This window comes from Eleginops maclovinus, chromosome 11, assembly GCF_036324505.1.
Source record: "Eleginops maclovinus isolate JMC-PN-2008 ecotype Puerto Natales chromosome 11, JC_Emac_rtc_rv5, whole genome shotgun sequence".
In the NCBI taxonomy this organism is placed as follows: Eukaryota; Metazoa; Chordata; class Actinopteri; order Perciformes; family Eleginopidae; genus Eleginops; species Eleginops maclovinus.
The window spans coordinates 9,509,966-9,526,191 of record NC_086359.1 but is presented as its reverse complement, the minus strand read 5'-3'; the positions used below and the strand labels follow the sequence as shown (position 1 = coordinate 9,526,191).

Genomic DNA, 16,226 nt, shown 5'->3' with positions numbered 1-16,226 from the left:
CACTTTAAGGGCCTGCACTTTTGAAATGTAGTTGCATTTTTTTTTGTTATGGGTACACACATACCCCACGCTCTCCATGGATTAGTCTTGCCAAGGAGAAGGAAGAAGAAGAAGATGTGCTTGAATTGGCAGGAAAGAGACAAACTGCCGTGGGTCAATACTTGAGGTGGATGTGGGGGGGGGGGGGCTGGGGTGACGGGACAGTGTATTTATATTCAGACTGATCTGCAAACGCAGCACACCTGAGACTTCGACACGCTCACAGAAAATAGTGTAAAGTCTGCACTTTAACCCTCGCTGCACTCGGTACATGAGCCCAATGTCGACAGGAGGATATGAGAGGAGGTCAGACTCAGGCCTATGTAAGACTTTTCTTGGTTTCTAATCCCATTTTAACTGTATCTATCCTTCCCTCCCTAATGAAAGCACTTTAAAAGCTAACTGGTGATCACAGTGTACACCCCCAAACAAATGAGCAGAAAGAGCCATTCGTGTCAGCACTAAGGAGTGTGCAGACTCTACCTTCTCAGTCTGTTTCTGCATACTAAACTATGTCTTTATTCCTCTTATCTTGTATAATAAGTAAGGCTTTCAACCTGAACCCGTTACAATCTCCAGTAATCTTGAAACCCTAACAATTGAACAAAAAAAAGTACATTGCATTACCAAGTTTCACCCCAACTTCCTCCTGTAGTTCAAGTGCAGATGTTACTATTAATTACATGTTAGTGGAAGGGCAAGTTAATCACGACCCCATAATACTTAATCTTGTATGTTGATCACAGATTTAGTTGAGTCTAGCTCATTACATTTTTAATCGATTGACATCACTAAGTGTGTTGCAAAATAGCATTGTTTTGCTGCCAGATTTAGGTCCCGGTAAGAGGCAACACCTTCAACCCCAAAAACAGAAAGGTGCTGTATCATCCACGGCAACCTATCACCGGTGAAGCACCCTACTCCTTCTCCTGTGTCTGCTCGAAAATCGGAGCTCTTTAATGGACTTATTTTCCCCAAAACTCTGCGCTCTGATCACCATGGAAGCCATGTTGCGCAACACAGTCTGCTTTAATTCAGCTCATCACCATGGTGATCCTCCCATTTGGAGACGGCTACAGGATTTATCTGCCTGGCTTGTCCCACACTCTTTGTCTCGCTGTCCTTCAGTCTGTCTCTCTTTCTTTCCATGCTCCTGTCTGTCTCCCTATTACTCTCCCTTGTCCAATCACTGTCTTCATATTTATCTTCCTTTAGACTCCCCCCCCTAATGCCACAGCAGAAAGGTGCAGTAGCGGATCGATAAAGTAGTCCTCTTTAACCTGTGTTGGCTGGGAGGCAGAATACCGTATCCCCTGGCAGGGACTCAGGGAGCAGGGATTAACACTCGCCTGGGCTCTGCACTTCTCTGAGACTACAGATCTGATACAGCAGTTATTTTCTTCATGTTGCTCGATGCTGGCAGAGACGAGTCGAGCAGTGCAGTGCAGCCTCAGCTACTGTCACCTTGGTTGGAAAAGTATCTGAAAGGGCAACAAGAGCTGGGGAGGTCAGGATGAGTGTGGGTGGAACAGCAGGGGGCGAAGATAAGACGATGTAACCGCAGAAGAAGTCATAAAGAAAGGAATGGGACAAAGATAAGGACTAAAACAGGAACATTTGTTATTATACAAACTACAATAAATAACTTCATAGACATAGCTGACTTTGCCACGCTTTTATGAATCTGAGCTTGTAGCTTGATATTACAATGAGATAAAGCCTCCTCTCTGGGTTAACCTGTCCCCTGGTTCCTAACGTCATGCACATTTCATCAAAGCTCTCGGGATGAATGCAGTACCTTCACTTCTGAAGACTGCCTGGGATTAAAAAAAAACAAGGCAAGGAGGCTAAACAACGGGGAATCACACAGATAACAACATCTTGTGAAGGCCACAGCAGACACAGGGAAGCCTAGATCTGAGGTGCACACACTCGCACATCCTGTCAAGTGGTTCACGCATGTAGATATTTCAACGGCACATGGCGGTGCTGGCAGGCTTGGTTTGGCTGTAGCCTCTCATGCTCTGTCATGGAGAATGCTCTGCACAAATGGCAGCAGCACTGATCCATGTGGACATCTCAGACAAAACCATTTTTATTAAGGGTATTTGCGAGTGATAGTTCCTTATTTTCATTCCTGGCTCCTGAGACATACATGAACTTTCTCTCTACTTGATGGATCAAGATCAGCGCCACAGTATCACCTCATACTATATCTTTCTAGAAAAGCCCCTGCACTGTATTGTTATGAATTACATCATCAAACTCAAAGGCCTTCAATGTCTTGGTTTCAAATCTTACAAATTACTTTTATATAATAGAAGTTAGGAACCAGGAGTTGATGGAGACCAAAACGGAGATAAAAATAGTTCATACTCTAAATAAAATGCTGTAAATAAGGATGTTTTTACCAATAAGTGCACCATTCCAGCCCTAAAAGGTGATGATATGTAATGTATTGTTTACCACCTGTACACATCAGCCTCTTTTAAATATTAAAGTTTACAAAAAATAAACATATTTAAATAAAAAGCTGGGAGCCAAACTGTCATCCCATTTCTATTTAGATGTTTCCCAATCCTGATTGGTTTAAAAAAGGTTCATTTGATTAGTTTTACATAAAAATTTGGGGAAAATATTTCAAGATACACCACCAAACCTTTTTAAATATCGCAGTTTAATTGTCTCCCCATCCCAGTGTCTATAGCTGCTGCCCGGCACACAATAAAATTCCACTCTCTACACGGTTTGAACTTGAAAAGCACCGGGCCTTTACACCACAGTGTCAATGACTGTGTTTGAAAAGCACCCACATTCCTCTGGGAGTCACATACCTGTCCGCAGAATCAACATGACACAAAGTACACCTGTCATCGGGCCCCAGGACGGGGGTCACATTCCTGGTGGAAAAAGGTCATACGCACGCGTGTCATGGGTCAACTCGAGTGGAGGCTTTTGTGTTTGCGCTCATTTCCTCTGTGTGTGTGTGTGTGTGTGTGTGTGTGTGTGTGTGTGTGTTCTGGGAAGAGAGTCATTCAGGCTTCATGGCGTTCCTCATAGTAAGGGATACTAGAGGGATTAAGCCGCAAAGCCCGCTCCATTGTCCAGCTGGTGGAATGTACTGGTCCACCATGTGTGTAAGTGCGGGAGCGTGTGTGTGTGTGTGTGTTTAGCATACCTTCATTTGATAATGTGTATGCATTCTTCTAACGTGTGTTTGTGGGACTGTACGGGGAATGTGAGGTTGTTTCTCTCCTGCTTTTGTAAGTGAGTCATGTGAATGTGTGTGTGTGTGTGTGTGTGACCCTCGTGTATGGGTGGGTGTTTGCTCATGTAAAAGCTGCTACCACCTATAATGCTGCATCAACAAATGATTTTTCATAAATGGCTCTCTGCAGCTTTGGTTCTGCTCGGCGTGTCGTCATGGAAGACTCACGTGTCTGGAAAGATCGAGATGGTTCAGAAACAGGAGATTTTACACATCTATCTGTATGTTTGATTACGGGTCTTAGGCAAGAAAATAGCAGGATGAAATAAATCCACCTGATCACTGTCTTGGGACACCTCAGATCGGATCGTATTTTATTTTTTAGTTACATTTCAAAACCCGATTTTCAGAAGAACTCTTTGTTTCACGGCACTGGAACGAGGGAGGGAGAATGGGGTGGAAAGAGGTAACTGGAAGTCACTTTTTTAATTTGATCGTCATCCTTTAGTTGTCCCTTTAGGTGTCCCAGGACCAAAAAACACACAGGGAGGGAAGAAGGAAAGGGGAGGGAGACATAATAAAACACAACAGTAAGAATGATGTCTGCAGCTTACTAATAAGACATATAGAAACAGACATACACAAGCACACACATAAACAAACAAACAAACAAATAACATTGACGGAGGAACAGACATATAATAAGACATAAGGGACCAACCATATGTGCAAATAGAAGTAAGAAGGCTATAGCACACATCTACAGCATATTTTCAAAGACTCTGCAATGTTGAGCCAAGTGCCCAAAGTCTTTTCTGATGCTCCTTTTATACGAGCTGTAGAGATCTCCATATATATGACATCCAAAAAGGAAAGGGTCCATGTTCGAATAGACAAGTCATGAGGTGGTTTCCAACGGATGGCAATCATTCTCTTAGCGGCTGTAAGTCCGGGAAATGTAGCACGCTTTTGAATTTTAGAGAGCTGAAGCACTGACAAATCATTTAGAATCAAGACACTGATAGTTACAGGTACAGTATCATTAATCAAGGCAGATAACTGACAAACAGGAGAGCATTCCCAGAACATGTGAAGATATGTACCTTGAGCTTTTAGTGGACAGAAAGTGCATAACGGACTGGTAATTACTTTCATGTGATGCATTTTCACAGGCGTGAGATATGTCCTATGAATTAAATTGTAGTGAATCTGCTGATGGTCTGGATTGCGTGATATTTCTGGAATGTTAGACCATACATCATGCCAGTCGAGATCAATGTCCAGGTCTGGGCAATCGCGTTCCCAGATCCTCTCAATAGGAAGGCTGAAGCGGCCAGGTATCACCAAAAACTGATAAAGCTTGGATACCATACCCCTGGTTTTTTGCTGCATTGTAAATAATTTCCGGATAGGATGGATGGGCAAAGATCTCTGCCAGGGGACACCATATGCCTTGAGTGCTGATCTTAATTGAAGGTAAAAGAAAAATGAGGAACGTGGTAGACTGAATGAATTTTGTAAATCGGAAAAAGGTAACAAGCCAGTCATAGCCAGATAATGAACCCCGCTCTGTTCCCAATGTGGCGCTGTTATAGGCCTCCCACCAATCAGGAGTGCTTTATTGTTGAATAGTGGCGAAAGTGTCCGCAATTGCATGGTATATGGCAATATGTTTCAACCAATCTCCAGGTTTTGATAAGATGAGAGATAATGGGGCCAAAGCGCAGCTGGCACTGTTTATTAGAGATATTGGCAAAAAGAACGTCATGGAGTGACCATGGTTCTGTCATAGCACTTTCTAAAGCACGCCAGCACACAGAGGTATCTGGGTCGAACCATGTAAGGAGAGGCCTTAACGCAAAGGACCAAAAATAAAGTTTGAAATTGGGAACTGAAAGACCACCATCCTCTTTCCTCCTCTGCAGAGTAGACTTTTTAAGTCTCGGCCGTTTGCCATTCCAAATAAATTTAGATACTGCTGACTGCTGAAAACCTCAATACCTAAGTATTTAAACTGTTTAACAATGGGGATGTTAGCAGGGATGATTGAATTGCAAGCAGAATCATTTAGATGGAGTAACGCCATCTCACAGCACGTCGAGACAGTCAGCCTATGGGTGGTGGAGCAGAGGACCCCTTTATGGTCAGATAGTGCCATTGGGAGTAGCACCGCTTTATCAATTGAGTTAAATAAATGAGGGGATGCAAAAAGAAAATCTATTCTAGAAAAAGATTTGTGTCTACCTGAGAAAAAGGAGTAATCCTTACAGGTGGGGTTAACTACACGCCAAATATCTATAAGCCCCAAGCTGTTGGCCCATGATTTCAGAGCATTTGTGGACTGAGCCTGCTCCCCTGTGGCCTTTGCGTTCGACCGATCAATCTGTGGGTCCCAAACAGCATTGAAATCCGCACCAACAATAAAAGAGTAGTCCGTTAACTCCAACATTTGATTGGTGAGCGTATTATAGAAGTTGGCATCAAAAACATTAGGCGCATAAGCCGACACTAGAGCAATTTTCCTAGTATTGAATTCTATGGTGGAGATCACAATCCTGACTGTATCATCCGACCAAGAGGACAGAAATTTAAGTGGGAGATTTCATTTGACAACAATGGCTACTCCTTTTGTTTTTGTGCTCGCTGAGGAAGATGCAATTGTGTGATAGAATCTATTGGCTAAACGGCCGGTGTCAGTCTGTAGCAAATGCGTCTCCTGTAATAATGCAATGTCAACATTTCTCTTTTTTAGTAAGCCCAGAGAGCTTGCTCGTTTATGAGGGGCATTCAGTCCACCACAATTCCAAATTAAAAATGAAAGATCACCCATTATCAAAAAGGCTGTGGGAACCACTCAGACAAGGAGCGCGAAAGATATTGAATAGCATTAGAGCCTTCTAGCCCCTCTTTCAAACCAATGACACGAATATTGCACCTTCGGTTTCTGTCCTCCATATCAGCTAGCTTCGCCTCCAGCTCTTGAAAAGCATGGCCATGACTATCAAGTACGCTTGAGTTGCTTTCCACGGTAGTTTTTAGGTTGTCCACATCAGACCTGATAGAGCCAAGGCTTGCAGTAAGAGATGCTAGCTGTGTTTGAATAGCAGTTAGCTTCTCGTCGTTGTCGATCCCCACCTGTTGAATCCGAGCAAGACGCGGCTCTGAAGTAGCTTCGCTGCTTCTCCAGCAATGCCTCGGCAATGGCATCAGTATCGTTGCGTTGAGGTCTGCTTTTGCTTGCCATTCTGCTTTAACTGACTTTATCGAACATAAGATGGTAAAATGTCGAAGTTGAGGATGGATTTTCTTAATATTGTTTTACAAGTGCTCAGAATAATGACTTTTAATATTTTTGCTTGATTAGGCTACGTGCTCTCCATCATGGGTCGACGGCGGACCCTCCCTAACGTCCATTCCCCGGATTGGGGCATCCGGATGCAGGCTGAGAGGCAGGCTGTCAACTTTGTGGTCCAAGGTAGGATGGTTGACAGGTTTCAAGGTTTCAAGGTTTTATTGGTCATATGCACAGCATATACAACGTATATGTTGGCAATGAAAATCTTATGTCCCATGCTCCTCCAACAACTCAACATACATGGTGCAATAAGAGAAATAAAATAGTGCAAAAAGAGAGAAGAATATTTACAGTAACAACAATAAAGATTTGAGGATGTGAAATATATACATATGTGGAATACATTGAGAGTATTTAAACACTTTACACTGTTGAATGAGGAGGTATGGACAGATGCATATATTACGTACAGTGGGGCAAAAAAGTATTTAGTCAGCCACCAATTGTGCAAGTTCTCCCATTTAAAAAGATGAGAGAGGCCTGTAATTTTTATCATAGGTACACTTCAACTATGAGAGACAGAATATGAGAAACAATCCAGGAAATCACATTGTAGGATTTTTAAAGAATTAATTGTTAAATTCCTCGGTAAAATAAGTATTTGGTCACCTACAAACAAGCAAGATTTCTGGCTCTCACAGACCTGTAACTTCTTCTTTAAGAGGCTCCTCTGTCCTCCACTCGGAAAACTGAATCCGCAATAGGTAAGCAGCTTGGTGTGAAGAAATCAACTGTGGGAGCAATTATTAGAAAATGGAAGACATACAAGACCACTGCTAATCTCCCTTGATCTGGGGCTCCACACAAGATCTCACCCCGTGGGGTCAAAATGATCACAAGAACGGTGAGCAAAAATCCCAGAACCACACGGGGGGACCTAGTGAATGACCTGCAGAGAGCTGGGACCAAAGTAACAGAGGCTACCATCAGTAACACACTACGCCATCAGGGACTTAAATCCTGCAGTTCCAGACGTGTCCCCCTGCTTAAGCCAGTACATGTCCAGGACCGTCTGAAGTTTGCTAGAGGGCATTTGGATGATCCAGAAGAGGATTGGGAGAATGTCATATGGTCAGATGAAACCAAAATAGAACCTTTTGGTAAAAACTCAACTCGTTGTGTTTGGAGGAGAAAGAATGCAGAGTTGCATCCAAAGAACACCATACCTACTGTGAAGCATGGGGGTGGAAACATCATGCTTTGGGGCTGTTTTTCTGCAAAGGGACCAGGACGACTGATCCGTGTAAAGGAAAGAATGAATGGGGCCATGTATCGTGAGATTTTGAGTGAAAACCTTCCATCAGCAAGGGCACTGAAGATGAAGCGTGGCTGGGTCTTTCAGCATGACAATGATCACAAACACACCGCCAGGGCAACGAAGGAGTGGCTTCGTAAGAAGCATTTCAAGGTCCTGGAGTGGCCTAGCCAGTCTCCAGATCTCAACCCCATAGAAAATCTTTGGAGGGAGTTGAAAGTCCGTGTTTCCCAGCGACAGCCCCAAAACATCACTGCTTTAGAGGAGATCTGCATGGAGGAATGGGCCAAAATACCAGCAACAGTGTGTGAAAACCTTGTGAAGACTTACAGAAAACGTTTGACCTCTGTCATTGCCAACAAAGGGTATATAACAAAGTATTGAGATGAACTTTTGTTATTGACCAAATACTTATTTTCCACAATCATTTGAAAATTAATTCATTAAAAATCCTACAATGTGATTTCCTGGATTTTTTTTTTCTCATTCTGTCTCTCGTAGTTGAGGTATACCTATGATAAAAATTACAGGCCTCTCTCATCTTTTTAAATGGGAGAACTTGCACAATTGGTGGCTGACTAAATACTTTTTTGCCCCACTGTATAACAGATGTATATGGCAGATATGTATAATATATAGATATGTGTACTATAAACAGATATGTATGGCAGATGTGTATAATATATATATATATATATATATGTATGTACTATAAACAGATGTGAGTAGACATCACAGAGCTCAGGAGTTCAGCAGTCTTATAGCCTGTGGTATAAAACCGTCTCTGAGTCTGCTGGTCTTGGTCCAGATGCCGCGGTACCGTCTGCCAGACGGCAGCAGACAGATCAGATTGTTGCTGGGGTGATGGGGGTCCTTTAATATCCTACCGGCCTTCTTCCTACACCGCTGGGTGTAGAGGTCCTCCATGGATGGCAGCTCCGTCCTGGTGATGTGCTGAGCAGTTTTCACCACCCTCTGTAGAGTCTTACTGTTGAGGGCGGTGCAACTGCCATACCAGGCGGTGATGCAGCCAGTCAGGATACTCTCGATGGTGCACCTATAGAAGTTGCAGAGTATCCTGGAGTCCAGGCCTGTGCAATACTTACTATGATGTTTACCTGATATGTTTTTCTTCAGGTTCTGCTGCTGATCTCTGTAAGATTGCCATGATCCGAATCTTCAACCTGGTCTCCTCCTCCAGCTCGCTCTCCGCCAGGTACAACCACCTCAACGAGCCGCCACCGACCGAAGACGCTGGCATTACGAGCCATCACCACCATGTCATATCTAGCATGTTTCCTTGACTACAGCAGCAAAGTAAACACTGGCTATCCACACTGTGGTCACTTCTGGATCCGCTCAGAGCCATTGCTATGTTAATGAAGAACAACTGACTGGGTCTCTCATGCCAAAACACATAAACAACATCCACTAGTTCACCATCCAAATTCAATTTGTAGCGTTTTCTCAAGTGACTGCTGTAACACTCTAAACAGTGAGCCAGAGTAAACACACTTGGAGCCAAGAATTAAAGGGTCTCAGGGTGGAGGATGCAAATTAGAGGACTTAGTTGAAGCCCTCGTGGTGGCATGTTGATGAAGTTGCCTCATTATTAGAAATAGTTGAAGTAATTGTTGTGTTGATGTATTTTTTTGTAGGCTGGTAGCACAGCTCCATGATGAGCTTCTGTATGAAGTGGAGGAAGCCCAGGTGGAGCAGTTTGCAGGTGAATAAATAACTAGTAAACACATGTCAATGTAACAGTTTAGAGAGGAGTCCACCACTTTATTAAATATCCATTGATGCAGCGGAACCAGAGAAATCATCTTTATTTTTTTTACGTTTTGCATGCTTTTGTGCCTACATTACCCACAATTCAACAGCTATGCACACTGTTGAAGTCATTTATTCATGTGTTTACTTTGTGTGCAGCTCTGGTGAGGAACACCATGGAGTCCCTGCAGCACATAGACCATCTAGGAGTCCATCTGAAGGTGAGACAATGGAACATGAAATTAAAATCATTCACTGATATTTTATACCGGTGTCTACTGTTTTCATTTTCATTCTTATTATTATAACACATAAACACTGTTCTGAAAATAGATATGGGTCTTTTTTTTAAGTATTGTGATTGAAAACACAGCTTTATCTAGTGCAATGTATCACATTCTCACACAGGATTTCTTTATTTAAGACTCCAAAATCCTACTGAGTACTTTTACAATAAAACAGATAGTTACTCAGTTGTTTAAAAATCACCCTCTGTATGTGTGGCTGCTCTTCCATAAGGATAATTATGTGAGTGAAAATCAATATAGGTCACTGTGAACGACATCTACACGTGTTTATCGACACACTGGCACCTTTCCCTATTTGTGTGTGTGTGTGTGTGTGTGTGTGTGTGTTTTCCAGGTCCCCCTGAAGGTGGCGCTCTCCAGTGGAAAGTCTTGGGGATCCATGTCTGAGCTCAACATCCCTGCTATGTCTCCCTCTGCTTCTCTTTGAGGAACCCACCGCCCTGATTCCCATGTCTCCCTCTGCTCCCTTCCCCTCTCGTTACACTTGCCTGCCTTTTTCTGAGTGTCTTGTTCCACATCTCCCTCTCGTAGGCTCTCTCTCTCCTAATGTTTTTTGCTTGTCCTGCATCCACATCGCTATGGAAACCAGGCAGCTGCAGCTCTTTCCTGCTCCCAGTTCTTGCGTTCACTCTATCCGTATCCGGGGGCAACGGCAGGAGACTGGATCGCTCTCCTCCATCCTGCAAAAATAAAAATGTCTCTTCTCCTCCTCCTCGGTTTTCACACTCTCTTATTGAGACCGACACTTTCTTTCCTCTGCCTCGTTGCCAAGGTGAAGCCCTACGTTTGAGGGTGCTTGATATTTATAAGTTCATAAAATTGGCTGTTAATGTCATTTTTAATAGTGTAGTGTGTTCTTTACTGTGGAAACGATCTTGTATTTATTATTTGAATGCTTTCTTTGTGCTGAATAAACATTGCTTCCTTCTGACAGGAAGTTCGCATTCGATTAAACCCAGTGACTTTCCTCTTCCAGTTTCCTTTATGCAGGTTTTTTTTATCAAACAGTCATGCTCAATGAACTCTTCAGAATCATTTGCATTTTACATTTGAAAGCATTTTAGAGCTGATGCTCGTATTAGCTGATTCATAGCACAATTAAAGCAGCATAATTGAATTTAATTACAAATGAGTTTAATTAATAGACTCCTTTCTATAATCCTGTCAACCTTTATTGGCAATTAATGATTAAAGAGGAATTCTGAGTGAAAACATTTGTTATGTGGATTTAACAGATATTGTATTATTTTAAAACCATTGGAATATTTTCAGGGTCTCTTTCTCTAATAATAATCTTCATTTTTTGTTGTTAAGTAGCATTCAGCTGATTCAAAGCAGAGGATCTAATTTTGCTCAGCCATGTGCACCCAGCGCCTCTCTCCCTCCAGCTCATCTTTTATCCACTCACTTAGCTCCAGCCCATTCTCCCCTTTGTCTACTCCTAGCTGTCACACACACACACACACACACATTCCACAAATGCTCTCATGTCACCGGCTTCCAGGCACACTGGCCGAGTTTCCTTGTCTCTGGCAGCCTCAGAGAGAATCTTTCGGCCCCTTTTATCTGTCCAATTAAGACCCTTTACGACTACAAAATGTGTCTATGCACAATCAGGCACCTTGTGACGCGTTTAACAAAGCCTCAACCCTATTACGTATTTAAATTGTCACCTCGTTAATTCAAAGGATCCGCCAACAGTTCTCATGTGTTCACAGTCTTCTAGTACCTTTTCCCCTTCAGTCGCACTGTGTGGAAGCAGCTGACAGCAATGTGTTCTCCGGGCGCTGATGTGAAGGAAGCTTTTTCTCACCGGGTCAGTATGAGCAGCGCAGAGCCAGAGAAGCAGACAGTGTTATGGAAATCTGGCCCTCTATTCTCATTGTTCTGTAGTTTAAGAGTGCACCCCCCCCCCTCCCTTTTGAGATGGGTTGAGTGAGACTGGTATTTGCAAATTCTAGAGGGCACTCTGGAGTAGTGGTGCTCAAAGAAAATATGGAGTTTAAACCAAAACGAATAATGTTGCACTGTATCTATTTTATACTACTTCTACTCCACTACAACTCAGATGCTATTATTGCACATTTTGCTCCGCTCCTTTTTCTAATGTAGTATTTGATTATTAAAAACAAAATCCAACAAATGTGTGCCTTGTTGAAGCACCTCGTGCATGAATTATGCCATACAAATAAAGCTTATTATTATTATGATATATTTTTAAAGGGGCCTTATTATGCTCCTTGGGGTTTTCCCTTTCCTGCAGTGTGTTATATAGGTTTTAGTGCATGTCAATGTTCTGCAAAGGCTAAAATCTTATTGTTTTAGCTTGTTAGTATTTTTAACAATCTTAAATTCTGTTTTCATTGAAGTAAAATAATTAAATATCTCTTACATCATTGTCTACAAAGTGTACTCGCACATGCATTTCTTTATTTCAATTTGTGTTTATTTCAGCGGTTAAAAGGGTATAGCGGTCCTTGTAACATGATGCCTGTCATCCTCTACTTTATATTAAATGGTAGGAAATAAATGCATGACTGGAAACCATTGTGGTATGACCTCATTCTATTCCCTAAATGTTACTGTGTTGTTGTTGTTGTTGTTTCTTTTTCAGGAACCGAATGAGCTTATGATCATGTTCATCTGGCTGACTGATGACCTGTGCCATCAACAGTAGCCGAGGGTCCCTCTGAAGACTCCAGTTGTCAAGGGCAACAGCATGAGCTTCCCCCTTGCTGCCATGGCGACGGTGAGATGTGTAAGTAGACCCTGCGGCACACATCCTCACAGCACTTAGATCACTTTGAATCCAATCATTACCTTTATGAATCCTATACGTAATCCTTTGCACTGGAAGAAAGAATCAGTTCACCGTGGCAACGTATAAAAGCTTAATGCATCATCAGGTTTAATTGATACAATATATGTACATCCATGTTTCAATCGTCGTCATAATGCAGGAAATCCCATCTTCACATCTATACAGTGTTCCAGGGGTTTGTCAGTATAAAAGAAAGGGTAAATTCATAATCACAATAATAATAATAATAATCCCGGTGTGGTAATACAGCAGTCGTTCAAAGGAATGGCAGAGAGGGGACCGGACAGCTAATAGACCCCGATTAAAAACAGATGCAGCCTCACCGAGGTCGGGCGGACAACTGACATGCCTCACTGTCTCCACGGTAACCTCAAAATCTGCCCCATGCTTGACCTTATTACTGTACATGACTGCCTTTAAATTGTCCCTTTCATATAACCCATTGGGCCCCTGGCACTATTTTCTTTCTGCTCTATTTACATACCTTAGGGCCTCAGATTCCTCCCCTTCTGCTAGCTCCAGGCTATCAAAGTTTCACGATTTAACCCCCCACTCTTCCTAACCCCAGCTATCTATCAATTCCTTCTGCCATTCCTCTATCATGGACGGCTGGTTGACCTGCCCCCCCTTTACTCAGTGCTGCTGCATATCAATCCCCTGCTGTGCTTTGTGCGGGTCCGTTTCCTGGCAACAGACAACAGCCATGACACGGCTCCAGGGCAGAGAGAGCCCTTTGCGTTAAAGCAGCTCGCTCTGACTAATAGCTCAGTCCGGAGCTGCTCATATTCACGGCCACGGCTGCTGCTGCTGCTGCTGCTGCGCCGTGAGCTAACAGAGAAACGCTGAGAGTGAGAGTTCAAGCAGGCGCGGGGGACGAGGCCGACCATGTAGCCCCCTGAAAGCAGACGCTAATACTGAGTACGGGATTGTTAATACAGATGAGGACACCTGCGCTACTTTAGAATCTCTTTATACGTGCTGTAAATATCTTGAAAATATATACTTTCAATCATTTAAACCCACAGTTTCTGTTACAAAAGGAGTAAAAATGACCCCCGGATGCTATTTACAGTCAAATATACTTTACAACTTTACAGATTTCAGAAAAACGCTTGAGAGTTTTGATTGATTTATTTTGAATTTGTACTGACAGAGTGGCGGTAGTGGAGTTGCAGTGCATGTTAACCGGAAGTCTTGGTGCTTAAATGAAAAGCTCAGTTAAGAGACTCGCAGCGGAGTGCTCTTTCAGAGTGTGCCAACGCCATCTTTTCCCCGCCTGCTCGAACTGCTCACCTTTTAGCATCCATTATCCCCCCCTCTGGTCATTTTCCAATTGACATCTTTACAAATATGCAAAGGTACACCCGTGTACTTCAACCTCAAGTTTTAAAAAAACACATCTTTGACACCTCTTTGTAAAGAAAACATACAAAAAACTGAAACACTTTACAATCAGACACCCCCCTTCAGGCCTCCATGTGATGAGTGGTGATGCCACTAACTGGGACAGTGTTGGGATTTAACAGAAATGCAGCATTTCATGTTTTAAACAAAATCATTCTTGATAGTATGCCATTACTCTGTGGTTTTTCTGTCTGTATTTATTGCTTGATTAGATGGCACGTAGCAAGGATTTTTCCCCAAATAATAGCAAGTAATACAGGATGGTGTTGGAAAAAAAGAAGCCACAAAAGAAATCAAAATGCAGCAGTTACTGTCACCTTTGGCAAATATCCACCTCAAGAGTTATCCGTGGGTCGTGGTACGAATTATACATTATGGTGTCATGTCTTGTACATATGCTTGGGATACATACAATCCAGGAGAAAGAGAAACTTTATCCATATTCTTTGTAGGAAATGTAGAAAAAATCAAAACTATCTGTACTGTAATAGCAAAACAAGACACAGTTGTGCTACAAGTGCTTATGTGTTCTTGGCACCTGTGGCCTCAGTCCAGAGTGGGTCCTTCTGTATTTGCCACAGTGGAGCGAAGTCCTCACCAGAGGTAGAGAGAGAGAGAGGGAGTCCATGTGTTGTTGAGCCACCCCCGAAACCCCCCCCACACAACCCCCCTGTTTAACTGCCAATGTGGCACATTCCTCCCTCGCCCTCCTCGTTAGGTGGAACATTCCAGACGACAGCCATCTTCCGAGACAAAAAAATCAACTCCATGGCGATCAATTGAAAAACCAGCAAAGATGACAGGTTGCAGTAAATAATACATAAACAACAATAGGCTATTTACAATCACACAAACATGCCTAACATCTAACGCAGTGGTTCAGTCGCTGAATGAAAGCTGCTTCTCACCTTTTCCCCCGTCATTCAAAATGTAAAAAAGCAACCAGGAAAGATTTAAAACATAACAATCTTTCAAAGACCTTAAACGTTGGCAGCTTACATTCAAGCCTGTGAGTATCACCCTCTCCCCCCCCCCCCCCACCTCCCCCAAGGCTTTCGAGCATTGACACACATCATCAGAGTAATACAGCTCACCCACAGGATCTGTACATTTGTGCATTTTTGACTATGCTCCTTCTGAATGTTGATCGTGGCAAATACTGATATTTTTACGGCCAGATTTCAATGTGACCCGGGTTTTTCAAACTAAAGCTCAAGCTTCAGTAGCCTCAGCTTGTGCCGTCAGAAAGAGAGTATTGTTTTTTGGGTTGTAAAGCACTGAAAACTTAAAAAGCCCACTCCAGCAGGAGGAGAGGCCTTTATGCAGCATACTTTCTCAAACCTCAATAGGACACTTGCTTTCAAACAAATCACAGAAAACCAAAATAAAAAAAGTGTGAGATAGTTTTTGGGATTGTACATCAGCAGAGGAATGGTTGGTAACTAAACCTTATACTGGGATAGAAGTTGCATACAGTTTAATTACTACCTTCTAATATTAAGTAGTGTTTTTAAATGGGAGGTGAGACTTCACAGGGCATTCACATGAAGTAGAAAACAGACAAATGCATTAAAGTTAGTGCACTTCATCTTTACAATTCAAAGTCTCCCCTTCACTAGCCATGCAGTCAACAAGGTATTTGAACTCCAGCGTTTTGATTCCAGTGCATAAGGCCTTGGCAAAGGCCATTTAAATGATATTACTTTTGTTCAGTTTATGTACCAGTTTGGATAATCACTTCCCCCCCAAAAAATACATGGAGTATTTTCAATTTCATCAGGCAAAGAACTGAGATTGGCAGCAGCAGAAATGGCTCAGAATCGACAGACTTCACATTCTTCTACATGATCCAAATCATTTTGATTTCTTTTTTTAAATCCACCTTAGCAAATCCCCCCCACTCTCATCCTTTAGACCCAACCCAGGTCGTACAGTAACAACCTTAACCCAGCGGTAACATAAAATATCTCTGCCCCAGCCCCACTAGTGCCTATATTTCAAAACTGAGATGTCAGCTTTCACTCCACTGGTTGAAGGTCAGCTCTATTGTCTAAATATCTTGA

At 42.6% G+C, this 16,226-nt stretch overlaps 1 protein-coding gene across 1 annotated transcript in view; it reads left to right on the top strand.

Annotated features, from left to right (window-relative positions):
- The window catches only part of poln (polymerase (DNA directed) nu), a 46,156-nt gene extending 35,791 nt beyond the window's left edge, over positions 1-10,365 (top strand). Inside the window, exons 20-24 of the mRNA XM_063895309.1 lie at positions 6,612-6,722; positions 8,995-9,073; positions 9,516-9,583; positions 9,790-9,851; positions 10,273-10,365. Coding sequence (XP_063751379.1) covers positions 6,612-6,722; positions 8,995-9,073; positions 9,516-9,583; positions 9,790-9,851; positions 10,273-10,365 — 413 coding nt within the window. The remainder of the gene's footprint in view (positions 1-6,611; positions 6,723-8,994; positions 9,074-9,515; positions 9,584-9,789; positions 9,852-10,272) is intronic.
- The last annotated feature ends 5,861 nt before the right edge of the window (positions 10,366-16,226 follow it).